This window comes from Anomalospiza imberbis, chromosome 9 (genome assembly GCF_031753505.1).
Source record: "Anomalospiza imberbis isolate Cuckoo-Finch-1a 21T00152 chromosome 9, ASM3175350v1, whole genome shotgun sequence".
In the NCBI taxonomy this organism is placed as follows: domain Eukaryota; kingdom Metazoa; phylum Chordata; class Aves; order Passeriformes; family Viduidae; genus Anomalospiza; species Anomalospiza imberbis.
The window spans coordinates 10,330,608-10,346,508 of NC_089689.1; the positions used below are offsets into that span (position 1 = coordinate 10,330,608).

Below are 15,901 nucleotides of genomic sequence, written 5' to 3' on the forward strand. Positions count from 1 at the left end.
CCTCCGCGGCCGCTGCTCCGCGGCGCTTCCTGGGCGGAGCTGGCCCCCGGCTGGGCAGCGGAGGCGCCGGAGGAGCGGCTGGCGGGGCGGCCCCGCCGCGGGTAAACACGCCGGGTGAACGCCGGGAAGGCCGCGGCCCCTCAGGTACCGCGGGCGGCGAGCGGGGCTGCGGGCGGGGCGGGCGCCCCTGGCCGGGCCTGCGCGGTGTCGGGGCGAGGAGGAGCGGGGAGGGGTTGAGGGCTGCGTGTCTCGGCGGAGCGGTGTCGGGTGCGACGTGCAGGAGGCGAAGGCGAGGGCGAAGCGTGCGGAGCCGCTTCTCTATGGCCCCGTGGGCTCCTGCAGCTCTCGGGCGGCAGTGCCGGCCTGCGCCGGGCCGCAGCGGGGCCCGCGGCCTGCCGGAGCCGCACCGAGGAGACCAGGCCGTGGCGCCAGGCGGGCAGGGATGTCCCTGCAAGGCTGGCCAAGGTGAGTTCTGCGTGACGGTCGTGCTGTCCCCTTCGTGAAAAAATAGCGAAAACCAAAGTTCATCAAGGAGGAATGTTAGCGTTGGCGGTAGTTCTCCAGGCGCGAGCTGCCTGCACCCTTGGGAGCAGCATCTGTGAGGGAGCGCGGTGTATCGCTCCCAGAGAGGGAACGAAGGATAGTGGAACGGCAGGAGTAGTGTGGCCATGCTCTTTGTAAAGCAGTGCGGCCAAGGGGAGCTAAGCCACAGGAGTGACCCAAAAGGTGGCCAAAACCTGGACGCTGCTCCGTTAACTCGAAAATACATATCACTTTCCACACCTCAGCGTGTGCTAATGAAGTAAGACATGTGCATGCTTTACATGTATGACTAAAGTCACTCAAACTGCACCTGAATATGAAGTGTCATCAACTGAAACGCTACCTTTTACCCTGCCTCAAAAAACCAGTATAAATGCAGGTTAAGAGGGGCGGAGGTCAGAGGAGACTCCACCTTTGTATCCTGGCTCTGTCGGCGGGCTGTGCCTCTTGCCTCCCCCATAGGAAGGCCTGGTGGGTAAGGCTCGAACGCCGAGCGCTCCCTCAGGGAATTCAGAGCGCCAGCTACTCTTTGCGATTGTGTCGTCTCCCAGTGTGTAACGTATTTTTGTCGGTTTCTTGCTCATAATTTTTGTGTTCGTGTGCTCCTGCAGACGGTGTGTTTATCACCGGCAGTCCGGCGTTTCTGTTGCTCAGCAGATTACAGTGTTTTGCCCCTGAGGGCTGTTGAGCGTTTCCAGACTGTGGTCTGGCCAGGAGAGTTTGTTGGACATGGCCAGACTGACAGTGTGTGTGTCACGCTGTTTGTGAATCGGTGACTGTGGTGGTTCGTACTGAATGGGACTGGACCCACAGAGCTGCACTGGCCCTGTGCTTCCCTTTTTAGTCCTGAATTGGCCATCCCTCGGAATCAGAGCACAGCCACTCCCAGCCTCTCTGGTATCTGAGGAACAGCTGAAATGCAAGGGGAGTTTTTCTGCCAAATCTTCCCTCTTAAGGTGACAGCAAAATTTGCTTGACTGTTAACACAATGCCCTTGTGGTGAAGTTCTGCACCATTTTATCATATTTAGCAATACTGAACTCTGTGCTATACCTGCTGATAACAAAGTCTGGGGTATTGATCCACTCATATAATACAGTTTAATTGTGCATATTATTGTCAGCATTTTCCTTGGGAAAAATATGGAAGTGAGTTTAAACCTGCTTAATGGAGAACTGAGTTTTTTGAAAAGCTCCACTTCTAGTTTTTTTTGACATAAGATTGTTTCATTTTTTTCCTACAGCATGTTACACCCTGACCTAAATACCTGGATTTCTTGTTCTGTGCAGTGATACAGGATGCTGTTTCCTTTGGTGTTGTGTGCAGTTGTGCTGATAGGGAGCTGCAAAGTTCAAGAAGATGAATGGATTGACCCCACAGATATGCTCAATTATGATGCAGCATCAGGAACAATGAGAAGACCTTATAAGGTAGAGAAAGAAAGGGTGTGTGTCTCTCCCAAAAAGCTAAATGCTGTTGGAATATTGCTTTTAAACCGTGATAGTAAATAATGACAGCAGTATGATGTTTTTAAGGGCTTATTATGTTGTATCTGAATCCATATACAGAAAAGTCTTTGTGTCCATGGTTAAAATTGTAAGGGAAAATTAGTGTAATTAGCTCAGGACCTTTCCCTGCTGAGCTGTTGCATTCAGATCAAGTCATATCAAGCAGGCTTTTTGTATTTTCACAGGTGGTGCTTGATTTATGCATGTTGTGGCACCACAGGTTACTGCTCTGAGTACTGGGTTAAGGAACTCTTGCTGATTTCTCAAGCATAGTGTTAAATATCTTGAAAATCAGGTTCCTAACTGATAAAAGTTGGAGGAGTTAAAGTTAATTATTGTATTTTATTTTTTATTGCTGTATTTTATACAGCAATAGGAACCAATTTTCCATTTCTTGTGTGAGACTATTGTGAATATCAATGATGTTTTGTAATGCTGGGCCTCAGTTTTCAGAAGAAAGGTCAGGATAGGGATTGAGTGCTTTTAATGAATCATTAACACTGAAGAGAAGATGACCTAGGAAAACAATCAGTTCTAACACGATGAATTGTCTCTGTCTTGTATGAGGTGTGGACTCTAAATACCGTGGGATGTGTGTTGGTTATCTTGTGCATGTGTGTACTGTGTTTACAGTACATGGCACTGTAAACTGGAGGTGGTTGTAAGGGCACCCTTGATTTTTGCCATTATTCAGCTTTCAAGTTTGGTTTTACAGTCTTAAGTAATACTGTTTAAACACTACAGAGCTTAATTATCTGAAGGTTAAAAGATTACACAGAGTGCGTTACGGCTCTTCACAGCTTTCCTCATCAACCTCCAGCTTCTCCAAGTCCACCTGATAGTCATTAGCATCCTTAAGATCCAGCAGCAAGCTTTGGGTCTTTAAGCTGGAGCCCAACTGCCTCAACTTCTATAAAAAATGTAGTAGCTTTATTGTTGTCTCCTGCAAAAGTAGAACTACATCTTAAACAAAAAAAAAAAATACTACTTTGTGTTAGTCCATCTTCTCAGGATTTCTTTTCTACTCTGCAGAGAGTTTTTAGATGGGCAGGCTGTGTGGGTCACTGAAGCCCTCAAAACCAAAGTTTGTTTCATCATGAGTTCACTGATTCACGTGCTGTTGTGCTTCCTCTTGGAGACTTCCCTCAGTGTGCACACATGGTTGTGTAGAAGCGGCGCTGCTCCGACTGGGTCTGAGTAATGAGCAGAAAACAGAGTGCTCTGGAGTGGATAAAGGCAGGCAGCCCAAAATGGGGTTTGTGCTTACTTGCAGTCTGGCTGGTGACGTGGCCAGCTGGACTGGGAATTCACCTGGCTGAAAACTGCCCCTTTGCCTGCTGAGTCAGTTTTTAGCCAGTGCCATTATCTAATCTGATGCACTCTGTGGATCACCAGCACTCAAAGGAGGGGAAAGGGCAAGTGGGGGAGGACAGGCAAGACCTCACCTTTTGAAGGCAGCGCACGTTTAGATAAACTCAAAGCAATTGTCCATCTGGAGGCTAAAATAACAGTAGAGAGGTAACTGCAGTGTCGTTGGGAGAGTATCAGCAGCAAAGATCTGTACTCAGTTTTTAGCTCCTTTGCTCCTTCTAAAGTGATGTGACTGTAGAAGTGTAACAGGGTATGTTGGTCAAATTCTTGGATTCTAAAAATATGGTTTTCTTCTGTAATTTTAGCCAAACTATCATGACTCTGAGGAAGAGGCTGTGGATACAGCCAGTACTGAAATCTCACGTTGTTCCAGGGTAATAGACTCCTTGCAACACAAGGTTTGTTCTTCGGGATATTTTCCAGTGTTTTATAGTTTGTGCTGTCTGATGATGCTCTTCTGGATAGTATCAAACAGGTGCATTGCTGGCATAATTTATTCTTTATGGAAGGAGAACCTCTAGGCAGAGGAGGGACTGGAAATGGTTTGAATTCATTTTCAAGTTGTTGTTCTGCCTGCAAAGGTCTGTTTCCTGACATGTTTTATAGTGTAACAAAATCGATAGGAGCTAGGTGCTTCTGTCCAGTGTCAACAGTTTAAAGGTGTGATGCTGATTACCCCATGCTGTTCTCAAGCTGGTCAGTCCTCTTTGATTTTAAGGGCTGGGTTGTGGGCACAGAGACCAGGGCAATGTGCGGAGCTGCAGCTCTCAGGTGCTACTGTCAGACCCCCTTCCAGGATGTGGGGATGCTTGTGTGGCTACCGGGACCCTTACTGCCCTCAGCCATTTGGATCCCCAATGGGATATGTGTCATTTTAATGTCCTTTTAGTTCCTTTGATTTTTTTGGCAGTTCCCTCTTTTTTTTTCCTGATGCAAACTTTAAATGTAAGGAGATCCAGATGTTTACATTTGTTTCTAGCCTTACTGAAGTCAGGATTTCAATAATACTGGCAGATGTGGAATCTCCAGTACTGGCCAGTTCCATGGAAAGTCATATGGTCAGTAGCTGCATATGCTTTTTATCTGGCATACTAACCATGGAATCATTGCTAAACTAAAAAAAAAAGTGCCCTTGTTAATCCTGAGTTTAATGTGTTGGTATATTTGGGGTTTTTTCTCTCCTATGAAGAAGCTGGTTTGAGCAAAGAGAATAAAAGTGTCTTTTGCACAATTGCAGATTGCAGAGTGTGAGAAGAGGAATGCCAAATCACAGGAGAGCCGTAGCTTTTATATTTTTAAGCGATTCTTGAATAAGATTTTAAATGAAGCTGGAAAACTTGGCCTTGTAAGTATTTGAACAGTTACTTAAAAAATACTTGAATAAAATGAATTCATATTACTGCTTTATGTAGTTTTCACAGTTACCAAGCATTGAGTAATTATGTTGGTGTATTTAAATGAAATGATGGGAACTGAATGGCAAAGATTATAGCAGAATGTGCATCCTGTACTGCTGAGGAGACACAGTTGTCATTTGATCTGTAAAGCATCCAAAGGAATTCAGTGTATCTAAACATCTGTTGCTGGAATGCAGCTATAGGAACACCTTGTTCTGGTCACATTATTGGTTGGAAACTGGAAGGAGCCAGATTTGGGTTGTTTGTTGTAGACTTATAAGGCCTGTACTGTATGTAGGTCTACCATGTTAACCTGCAGAGGGTGGAAGTGAGGACAGGTAACCTGGGAGGAGTACAGAGAGATTGTCCAAGCAGGGGCAAGCATCAGGTTAGGAAAGCTAAAGCCCAGATAGAATTAAACCCCTAAGGAAGGGATGCTGTCCAGGGGGACCCTGGCAGACTTGAGAGGTGGGTCCATGCAAAACTCATGGAGTTCAGTGAGACAAGATGCAAGGTCCTGTATACGTGTTGGGGCAATGCCAGGAAGAAGAATAGGCTTGAGTGGAGAATGGACTGGGACTGTCCCTTAGGAGAAAGACTTGGGAGTGCCGGCAAACCTGATAATGTGAGCTTGCAGCCCAGAAAGCCAACTGTACCCTGGGCTGCATCCAAAGCAGAGAGGGGACTCTGCCCCTCTGCTCTGGTGAGACCCAGCCTGCAGTGCTGTGTCCAGCTCTGGGGTCCCCAGTGTAGGGAAGAACATGGACCTGTTGAAGCAAATCCAGAGGAGGCCACAGGGATGGTCAGAGGGCTGGAGCATCTCTCCTGCAAAAACGGGCTGACAGAGCTGGGGCTGTTCAGCCTGGAGAAGAGAAGGCTCTGGAGAGACCTTAGAGCCCCTTTGAGTATCTAAAGGGGGGTCTATAAGAGGGACCTTTAACAGGGGTGTGCAGTGCCAGGACAAGGGGGGATGGCTTTAAACTGAAAGAGAGGAGGTTTAGATTGGATACTGGGAAGAAATTCTTTGCTCTGAGGGTTGTGAGGCACTGGAAGAAGTTGTCTAGAGAAGTTTTGGATGCCCCATCTCTGGAAGCATTCAAGGCCAGGCTGGATGGGGCTTTGAGCAATGTGGTCTAGTGGGAGGTGTCCCTGACCATGAGGTTTGGAACTAGATTATCTTTAAGGTCCCTTCTAACCCAAACCATTCTGTGATTCTAACCATCAAGCAATAGTAACTTATTAGAGTTTCCATCCAAGAATCACCTTATTACTTTCTTCATGCAGAGGTTTCAGCTGGGGTAGAGTGAATTTTCTTCCTGTTAGCCGGTGCAGTGCAGTGTTTTGGAGTCAGTGTGAGTGCACTGTTGATAACACTCTGGTGTTTCAGTGGTTGCTCACTGGTGCTTTCTCCAAGTCAAGGACTTCTCCGTGCCTCGTGCCAGCGAGGAGGTGCAGGAGGGGCTGTGAGGGAGGTGGCCACAGCTGAGCTGAGCTGGCCACAGGGACACTGCAAGCCATGGCTGCTGTGCTCAGCACGAACTGGGGGAGTTGGCTGGGAGGGGCTGATCGCTGCTGGAGGATGGGCTTGGTCAGCTCGGGGAGCAGTTGCATTGTGCACCACTTGTTCATCTGGGTTTTATTTCCTTCTTTCTTTTCATGACTAGTAGTATTACCATCACATTTTATTTTGTTTGCTGTTTTTGTCTCAGCTCATGAGGTTTACTTTTTTTCTCATTCTCCTCCCCACCAGGAGGGATATTGGAGGGAGTGAGTGGCTGCATGATACTTCAGTATTTGGCTGGGTACTTTATTACATTGTCTTTGGAGATTTTGTTTATTCAGAGGTAGAAGAATTGATCTTTAGTAATAAGCAAAATTACTGTTAAATAAGGAACATTAGCAATGTAAAACTTCTTATTTTTGTTTTTCATAGTTCCTATCTGTATTATCCAGCTGTGTCTGAGGCACATATAGTGTATATGTAAAAATTATTTGTTAATGACCACTGGTCCTGAAATCTTAGTAACAGGTGAGATAGTTTAGTGTATTTTTAAGGGCATTTTCTGTAGGATTGAAGGATTACAATCCATTTGAATTGTGTTTCATGTAGTTTAGATGAACAAAAAGGTTATAGAATCATAGTGTGCCCTCTGTCCCATGTTTTCATCCTGCAGTCTGCTTCAGAAGGGTGCTGGTACAGAATGAATATGATCAGTTTTGGCCTATGGATGCATTTCTATTTCCAAACAATCAGCTTTTAACCATTGTTTGCTTTGCTTTGAACTCAGCCTGGGGAAGATGTGGACCATGTCCACTACGATGCTGAGATCATTCTTACAAGGCAGACGTATCTGGAGATCCTCAGGTTTGTCAGTGAGGAAGCCTGGCAGCCAGGTGCCCTGGATGAGGCACTGAGTGATATTTTGATCAACTTTAAGCACCATGATGATCAAGCTTGGCGGTGGAGATTTGAAGACACCTTTGGAATTGATCTATGTAATTTGGTTTGGGTAAGAGAGTAAAGGTTGATGATTATTGGTTTTAATTGCTTTTTCCTTCAGTTTCTCTGTGCTAGTCAATTAATATTACCATTTTAACTCCACAGATAAAGCAAATCTTTCCATCATACTGCTAGTGAGTCATTTTATTTTTGGTTGCTGAAGGATGTATTTGCTTTAAGAAGGAATGAAAGTTTTTTATTCCTGTGGTCATCTGTTCTCTATTGTAGCTTTGGTTTGGGGCTTTTTTCTGTTGTTTTTTTTTTTTTTCTTGTCTTTTTTATCTGTGCTGCCAGACTCATTATGCTCTACCACTTTCTTAACCAGTAGAACTGACACCTCATGCCTTATAGATCTTCCAGGTTTGTCTCTTGTTCATGTAGTTGTTGAAGTTGTTGGCTTCTCCAAGAGTTGGAATATATACTGAGACAAGTACATATTTAAACTCCTATAGGTCAGAGGCTTTTGCAAATTTAGTGGAAAAAATTGTATAAGGTTGGAGGGTTGTATGGGAATTATAAAGTGCTAAGCTGAGGATCTCTAATAAGCTGAAGCTTTCTGAAGAAATCTTTGTAATTCAGAATATGCCAGTGTCTTATGCTGACATAATCTTGCAAGTAGCCTGTCTAGATTTGAGGGGTCCCTGGAAGCCAGATGACAAAAGCAAGCTGTCAGTAACCTCTGATAGGGGTCCTTAGGTGGAAAGACACTGTCGAGTACTTTTTTGAAGTCTTGCTGCTGGTATCCAAACTGTAACTTTGTCTCTTTACCAAAGTGCAGGAGTTGGCAGCAGTTGTTCTGTTGCTCAGAGCAGGCACAAACTGCTCAAGCACTGGCTGACACCAATTTGATAATTCAGAAGTGTGGTGGCTAATGTAACAAACGTCCTAAGGAAGAGATAACTAAATATCACAAGAATCAAATGCAATGTAAGAGCAACTGCAATGTAAGGCTGTGACAGGGATGAATATTACTACTGCCACAAAACTGTTCTGCCTTGGGCTCAGATGGGCTGTGGAAGCAATGACAAACTCACCTATTCTGTGTAAATAACATTAGTAAAAACAAAAGTTGGAAGTTTCTTCATGTGTACAGTCAGTAAGCTTGGAAAGGTCCAAATATGGGTAATACTTTTTTCTCTTTTCTTTTTCAGCTGCTCTTGTGCTTAGTGTGCATTGTAATCGTAATAGCTACAGAACTGCGGACATGTGTTTCTCGCTTTGTTCAGCTAAAACATGTTTTATTTCTAACTTTTCTCGTCAGTTTTGTATGGAATTGGTTTTACTTGTATACGGTAAGTTCTGGACTCTTAATGGCTTTTTGGCTTAGAACTTTACAGTTATGAGGGAGTTATGGTTGATTTAGTTCCTTTGGTTAGTTTACCTACAACTTTTAATTAACTGCAAAATAAAAAAAAGGGATAAACATTTTCTTTTGCATGTTGATGGGTGTGTTAGGCGTAAAGAACAAGAGAAACCCTGACAACTGTATTCTGCTGTAGAGGTGCACAAAATTCAGAGAGCACTAGAACTCTGATTTCACTACATGGGCAAGGCAAATGTAACCTCTGACTAAAGCAGCTTGGTAGAAAAGGTATACAGAAATATATTCAGGAGTTTTTTTTCTTAAGATTCCCTGGTAGAAACTGTGCTTGATGTGATGAACCAGATAAATGCCTCATTAATGGTGATGAACTGGCTGATGGCACAATCAGATCAGTTTTATTGAGGAGGAATTTAAGATACCAGATCAAAGCGCAGCCACAAAATCTGCCCTGACATCTTGTCAATCAGGATTGAACTGCAGCTTGTCAGACCCAGGGATAGCAGAGTGCTGGAGAGTGGGATGGCTCTGGCATGGGGTTGGAATGCCATGCAGAAGGCTTGGATTGGGGCAGTGAAGAATGTCAGTTTGCAACAGATGATTTGACTGAATTTTTCTGTTTTGATTATCAGTTGCAAACAGTAAGGCAAAACTATAATAAATACGGGTATTTCTTATGGGAATTATTTGAAAATAAAAGAGGATGTTTTAACTAGTAATTGCATGACAGCTAATAATTGCAGGACAGCAAATGCGTGTCTCTGTTCCAGAAACATTTTAAGGAAAGATGTCATTAGTTTACTTTTGCCTTGGACTTGTATCTTTGAATATTGGAGTCTGGTCCTTAGACAATTCAGACTCCTTTTTTGAGAATAACTTGGAGGTAGCCATTATCTCAGAGGTTTTGTCCATTTCTAGAAAGTTCTTAGAATTTAACTCCATTAAATTGTTTAGGTAGTAAACTTTTCTAAATACACATTACATGGGGAATTGTCATTACAAGGGGACAACGGGGAAATTCTCATGTATGTGGGGAAGTATCCCAAGGCTGCTGAGAGCAAGCACAGCTAGCTGAGGAGCAGTGCTTCTGGCTGCAGCCACCTCAGTCCGTGTTTCCCTCCCTGCTGTCCCTGCAGCTGGCCTTCGCTCAGCACCAGGCAGAGATGGCCAAGATGGGGCAGTTCGACAAGGTCTGTGCGGAGAAGCTGGAGTGGTATGGCAGTCTCATGGGTAAGTTCTTGTCTTGGTACTTTGCAGTAGTAGTTAAGATCACAAAATAGCAATCCATAGTATGTCAGGATACTTGGATTTCTTCATGGTTAGTACAGGGAATTCTCTTCAATACACAATTACATGGGTTTACTCTTTTTCCATCCCATAAGACTTTGTTTTCTAGGCCTTGGGAGGAGAGCTGATCACAGCATTGTATTTGGGGTATGTCATGGTGTTACTTCTTTTTCTTGTAACTTACCTGTGTGTCCCCAGCCACCATCCCCAGTACCATTCAGTGCCATTTACTAAAGACAGGCAGCCAGAGTTCAGGACAAGGATTTTTTTTCATGTATAAGGCCTGTGAGTACAATGGATTTCAGGAATTGGATCTGTAATTGTTTGTTCAGGTGTTACTATTTTACAAAGAAAGCTGATTTTTTATTAGCTGTTATTTCTATCCAGTGCTATAGCAGGTAGATGAAGGGTGGCAGCTCTTAAAGAGTGCCTCTTATGGTCTTCCTTGTATAATTTCTTGACTCTGTTGTTTTTGATTACGCGTCAATGATTTATGTTCTGACTGCAGTAAAACCAGACTACAGAAACTATGATGTAATGAATCACTTGTTTATAATGTAAAAGTTCCCTTAAGAAGTAAAACTTCCTGCTTGTAACTAAAACAGAGCCTTGAATCCAGCAGGTGAAGTAGACAGTTTCAGTCTCCCTGCAGATGAGCAGTAACACAGAATGATGCTGTGTCAGTAGCTGTGAACAGTGTGCAAGTTCATAGTTTCCACAGATGAGACTTTTTCCCTGAGGCTTCTGAGGATTGATCTCATCTAAAGAGCTTTCTTGATTATACATGGGAAAACTTGAGGTTCTTCTCTTTCTTTCCAGCCTTCCCTTCCCTTCCTGCATCCCCCTGACTGGGTAAACTATACTGCCAAGCCAATCTCAGATGTATAAAAATAAGTCTGAGTTTTGAACCGTATCTAGAAGTTCTCTTCCATCTGTAACTGAAATGCTCCTTTCTGTATTGCTGCGGTGTTACAAAGTATCTTTTTAAGAAGTGGTAATAATATGTGTCTGCTTTGCCTTCAGAATGGCTTAGAAGTACATGGACGTTTCAGGATGATCCCTGTAAGAAGTATTATGAAACTCTGCTTGTGAATCCTGTTTATATGGTTCCACCATCAAAGGTATGCCAAGCCCAAAGGGACTGCCAAGGCCTAGGTTGTTGTTTGTGTGACAGCAATGGTTTTCTGTTTATTTTCTAGGCCTTGGCAGTAACTTTCACCAACTTCGTAACTGAGCCTTTGAAGGAGATAGGACAAGGTATTGGTGAATTCATCAAAGCACTTATGAAGGAGATACCGTTAATTCTGCAGGTTCCAGTGCTCATTACGATGGCTCTGGGTGTCCTGGTTTGTATACATTCATCTTACATTTCGAAGCTCAGTTTTATTTTTTAAATATTAAATGTGTTTATATTTAAGTATTAGCTATTATATTATGTATTTCCTATTTATACAGCTGAACAGATTTCTTAGCACAAAAAAATTACTTCTGCAAGGGAATTTTTTCTTGACAAAGGCTTCATACTACCGTTGGTCTAGGAATTAAAAGAGCCAAGTTTTGTATTCAAACTGTATTCCTCTCCCACTCCCCAAGTGGGATATATTAGCATTAAACTACTTAAAATCTTAGATTCTCTGACAGTTTATTGCACCTTAGTTCCCATTTCTTCTTTGAGTCATTACATTGTGATGTGTGTAGTTGGCATTCAACACAAAGGCATTGAGTTAGAGCCTTAAAACATCTTTAATGTAGCACTAACAATGAACTGCATCCAGCCTGGCAGTTGCTGCAGCATGGTCAGACTGCAGAAAGCTTGGGCTGGAGCCTTTCTCTTCATCTGAGCTTTTCCTTCAGGGTCTTTCAGATATATGACAGGAAATCTGTGTGAAAACCATATTTGGTGTTTTGCTCAGTTTGGGTTTTTTTCCTCTCTCCCAGACTTTCTGCTACGGTGCAGGATCATCAGTGTCTGCATTAAGACACTTAAGGTCTTCTCAGAAGAAAAGTCTTCCTCTGTCTGCTAGCGAGCAGGAGCAAATAGCCTTTGGGCAGTACGATGGGAGGACAGTAGATGAGTACTATGTGCAGCAGCAGCCGTATGTCCACAGAGGCCACCAGGACCGAGGGGACGCTGCCACGAGGCCTCTCCCCAGGCTGAGAGTGGGCAATAGCAGCAGGAGCCCGGACACGGCACACGCCAGCGACGAGCCGGATGCGCAGGTACCAGAGCCCCACAGGTACCAGAGCCCCACAGGTACCAGAGCCTGATGTGTCTCCTGGTGCTCTGGGAGCTGGCATTAAACTGAGCAGATTGCAAGGGCACCTGCTAGAACACATTTAAACAACACGCTTAAACCTAGATCTGAGGGAGAGAGGAGCTAAGGAACTATACATTCCCCTATAGAACAGTTTGATAGAGGTGTCTTGGATGTGTTTCTTCTGGAAATGTATCTTGCAATGGCTAACTGTGGCAAGAAACTACTGAATTAAAACTCTTTATGGTAAAGACAACTTCAGTTTTGAGAGATCAGTATGTATGTCAGCCTGGTCAATCATGATAACCCACAGAAGAAACATGGAGGAAAAAAGCAGTGCTGACTTCCCTGTAAACTACAGAAAATTCGAAACAGATTTATGCTCTATATTGGGCTTATTTACATGTTCTGTTTCCCAAGGAGAAAAAAATACCCGTCATGCTTTGGGTGAGCCCTACCCCTTGAGCTGGGATGCACTTGAAACAATAGGTGCTGTCACTTTTGATTGCTTAATTAATAGGTTATTATTAATTTTTTGCAGAACAGGTTGTACACTGAATGTGAAGTTCATAGACCTGAAACTCTCAAAGCTGAAAACCTTACTGGAGAAGCTGCACTTGAGCAGCAAAAACAGGAGACAGGCAACGTGGAGGGAGAGACTGGAGAAAAGTGTGACCCTAATAAAAACCTAGAACAGAAAAGTTCTGCCGCAGAACCTTGTGAAGAGAAGAAAAAGAGTGTTTTACATGACTCCCAGGAAAGAGACTAAGAAGACCCAGGTTGTGCTGTAAGTTTTGTCTAATCTTTACTTGTCATGTACTTGCTAATTCTGCTCTCATTCTCAAGTGCAGAAAATAGAAGAACATCAGTAAGCTGTTAGGTAGGGTTGTAAAATCTGGGAGAGGGTACTCTGCCTGAAATCTGAAATAAAGGTGTTAAGTAAGATGATACACCTTTAAGTGGCCAGAAAAACCCAAGCTTCTGAGGTGTTGCTGCTTGTTGGAAATCAGGTTTGTGTAGTAAGTTTAAAGTAATTCCCATAATGCTAATTCCCAGCTCAGATGTCTCAGGTCTGTCTTTGGGTTTATGTTCTTTAAAATCCGTTTGCTTCTTGTCAGCTCGGTTTTAGGACAGCTGACGGATCTCCTCCTGGTGTAATGATCTGCAGAGAGTGAGAACCTGATGTTGTAGCAGGTGCTTTCTAGGCAGTTCAGAGCTGAAAGGGCCAGGACCAGGAGGTGTCCTGGGGATGGACAGTGCAGTGGTTGTTCCCCAGAACTCCCCCAGCCTGGCTCATCCTCAGCCAGGGCCGGAGAGCAGCTGAGGTCAGGTTCAGGAAGCAGCACCCGTGCATTTCCTGTGTGTGGCACTGGAAATTGGGGTGCTGCAGGTACTGCCCCAGGCCCATGGGAGCTGGTGCCCAGTGCCCACCACCACTGTGATTCCCAGGTGCATGGGCACGTATCACACAAGACGTGGAACAGCACGAGCAGCTGTTTCTCTAAAGTAAGTACTTCTTGAAAACTTCTGCTGATTTCAGAACTGTTCTGAATTAATGTAGAAAACAGTTAGCTAAATATTACCAAAAAACCATAATGCTTGAAAAAACTATTTTTATTAAACAGAATTAAAACTAGGGTTTAATTTTTTTTATAGAAATTATTTTTTCTTCCAAACTGTGTTTCTGTAAAGAGACTAAATACTAAAGCTATTTCTTCTCTTTTTTTAAATTATTTTTTTTAAAAAAGTATAAAAGAAAACAGAACTTTTTTTCAGGAAATAGAAATCAGGGGGAAGAAATCAAATTTTCTTTAAAAAGAACATAGAATTTTAAGTCTTGCAGTAGATTGAGACAGTGGTAGAATCCACTAATGAGCAATGAAAGAATTGATAGAGAAAAAAATTCATAATAATGTTGATAGACTAGAGGCAATTAAGAGGGAGACACAGTACCAGTACCTCAGACACTGCTCTGAAAGCAGCTGCCAAATGCAAGAGCAGGGCCAGCTCTGTAACTACTGCTCACCAGTGCGATGCTGCTGCTATTTCTGTGAAAAATCAGGAGAAAGGAGACAAAGGCAAGTGTGTTTTTCCAGCAAACCAGAATGATCCTTAGGATGGTGCTGTACACGCCTCTGGGGCCTTCAGCTGGAATTGGGTCCCTTTATAGCTGAGGGTAAGTGGACTCTCTGCTCATCCATTCTCTTCGCTTGTGAGCGCAAAATCAGGCTGAAAAAATCCTCATCTGGTACAGTGGGGCCTTTGGCAGCTCCTGGAGGAGCACATCTTTGATCATCCAGTCTGGAACCCTACAGATAGACCAAGCAATAAAAGCTGCATGTTTACAGGAAGATATGGAGTAAGTGAACAATATTAAGTGAACAAACTACTAAAAGCGTTTGCTGTCAGATTTAAAGCTAGTAGAGAAATTTAATTTGTAAGTTTTGTTTCAAGTTAAACTTGCTAAATGAAATTATTGAGAGTCCAAGTGTAACTAAAATGACCCACTTTGTCCCATGTGTCTGAAAATGACCAGCCCAGTTCAGTTCTTTGACATATTGCAAAATGAGATTTAAGTGTCCTTAGTTCAGAAGGAGATTTTTTAGCATTGGCACTGGGTGTTTCTGGTCTCATGCACCAGGAAGTATGGTTGTCTTCCTTTCCTTACACAGGGACTAAGAAATGGCTGCAGTGGTGTGAGATTTGGGAAGGCACTCCTTGAAGGCCCCTTGCCTCCACACTGTGCAGCTGGGTACAGTTTCATGCCAAGGTTACAGAGCAGGTGGCAAACCCTGCTGGGCTGGTCTCTGCTCCCGAGCTGGGGAGTGGTTCCCCACAGGAACAGGCGGAGGGCGGTGTGGGCACAGGAGGAAAAGCACAGCTTTCAGTGATGGCTGGACCTGGGACAGGCACCCTTGAGACAAAAAGGCTCAAAGGCAGCACCCTGCTCTGCTTGTTTCAAGCAGCCCATACTGATCAGAGGACATTGAATATTTTTCCAGTCCCAAAAGAGAATATTTCTAGATTCTTTGCTTGACTTACGGAAGGAAACAAACTGCTATAACAGAACATGGTATTTCAGCAGGCTGATGAACACTGTCACTGTAGACTCAGTTCCAGGTGCTGCTTTCTCAGCCAGGCTACCATGCTTACTGACCTTTGGAGAACTCAGCATCTGAACTTCATATTTTTGGCTGCTTATCAACCAATCAGACAGCAAGTCTTTTAAATTCTTTTTGGTCTAATTGGTATATGCACATGCTCTAATTGAAAATCAGTCACCTCAATTGTATATTATTATAAACTATCATTTAAACTTAATCTCATGGGAATGATGACCACTCTTACCACCAAAACCTGGATACTGAATTGTTTTACTTTAATAAATTAGGATTGCTGGTGTATCAGGTGCCCTCCTTAGCAAGCCAGGTCTAAACACTTAAAACCATTTTACATACTCCTTGTAATAGCCTCGCTTTTCTTCACTTTTTAAGCCCTTCTTTACTTTTAATAGTTATTGTGGTATAAATACCAAAATTACACTTACTAGACACTGGATAATTAAAAAAAAACAATCCTAATCTTTTGTTCTCTTATATTCTTCCTTATCTGTCAGATCAATATGTATCTTAAAACACAGCGGCTTCCTTACAGGAATTCAGTGGCAGGAGGCCCAAATGAAGCCCCCAGAGACAGAAGCTGAGGAAGCTGTTGTTAAG

The 15,901-nt window shown here is 43.5% G+C and overlaps 2 protein-coding genes across 7 annotated transcripts in view; one reads left to right on the forward strand and one right to left on the reverse strand.

The window, feature by feature from the left end:
• The window catches only part of CLCC1 (chloride channel CLIC like 1), a 16,556-nt gene continuing 655 nt past the window's right edge, over nt 1-15,901 (forward strand). The window contains exons 1-11 of one of the 6 annotated variants that reach the window (XM_068199635.1): nt 1-144; nt 1,833-1,988; nt 3,728-3,820; nt 4,660-4,767; nt 7,108-7,329; nt 8,471-8,611; nt 9,777-9,870; nt 10,951-11,048; nt 11,127-11,273; nt 11,866-12,147; nt 12,724-12,969. In XM_068199635.1, the coding sequence (XP_068055736.1) occupies nt 1,842-1,988; nt 3,728-3,820; nt 4,660-4,767; nt 7,108-7,329; nt 8,471-8,611; nt 9,777-9,870; nt 10,951-11,048; nt 11,127-11,273; nt 11,866-12,147; nt 12,724-12,951 (1,560 nt within the window). In that variant the 5' untranslated portion in view covers nt 1-144; nt 1,833-1,841 and the 3' untranslated portion in view covers nt 12,952-12,969. Of the gene's footprint in view, nt 145-255; nt 466-1,832; nt 1,989-3,727; nt 3,821-4,659; nt 4,768-7,107; nt 7,330-8,470; nt 8,612-9,776; nt 9,871-10,950; nt 11,049-11,126; nt 11,274-11,865; nt 12,148-12,723; nt 12,970-15,901 lie in introns of those variants that run through there. The other 5 variants (XM_068199636.1, XM_068199634.1, XM_068199638.1 and 2 more) reach the window with 5 other exon arrangements.
• GPSM2 (G protein signaling modulator 2) overlaps nt 13,785-15,901 on the reverse strand; it is a 16,534-nt gene continuing 14,417 nt past the window's right edge. The window contains exon 14 of the mRNA XM_068199633.1: nt 13,785-14,491. Coding sequence (XP_068055734.1) covers nt 14,327-14,491 — 165 coding nt within the window. The 3' untranslated portion in view covers nt 13,785-14,326. The remainder of the gene's footprint in view (nt 14,492-15,901) is intronic.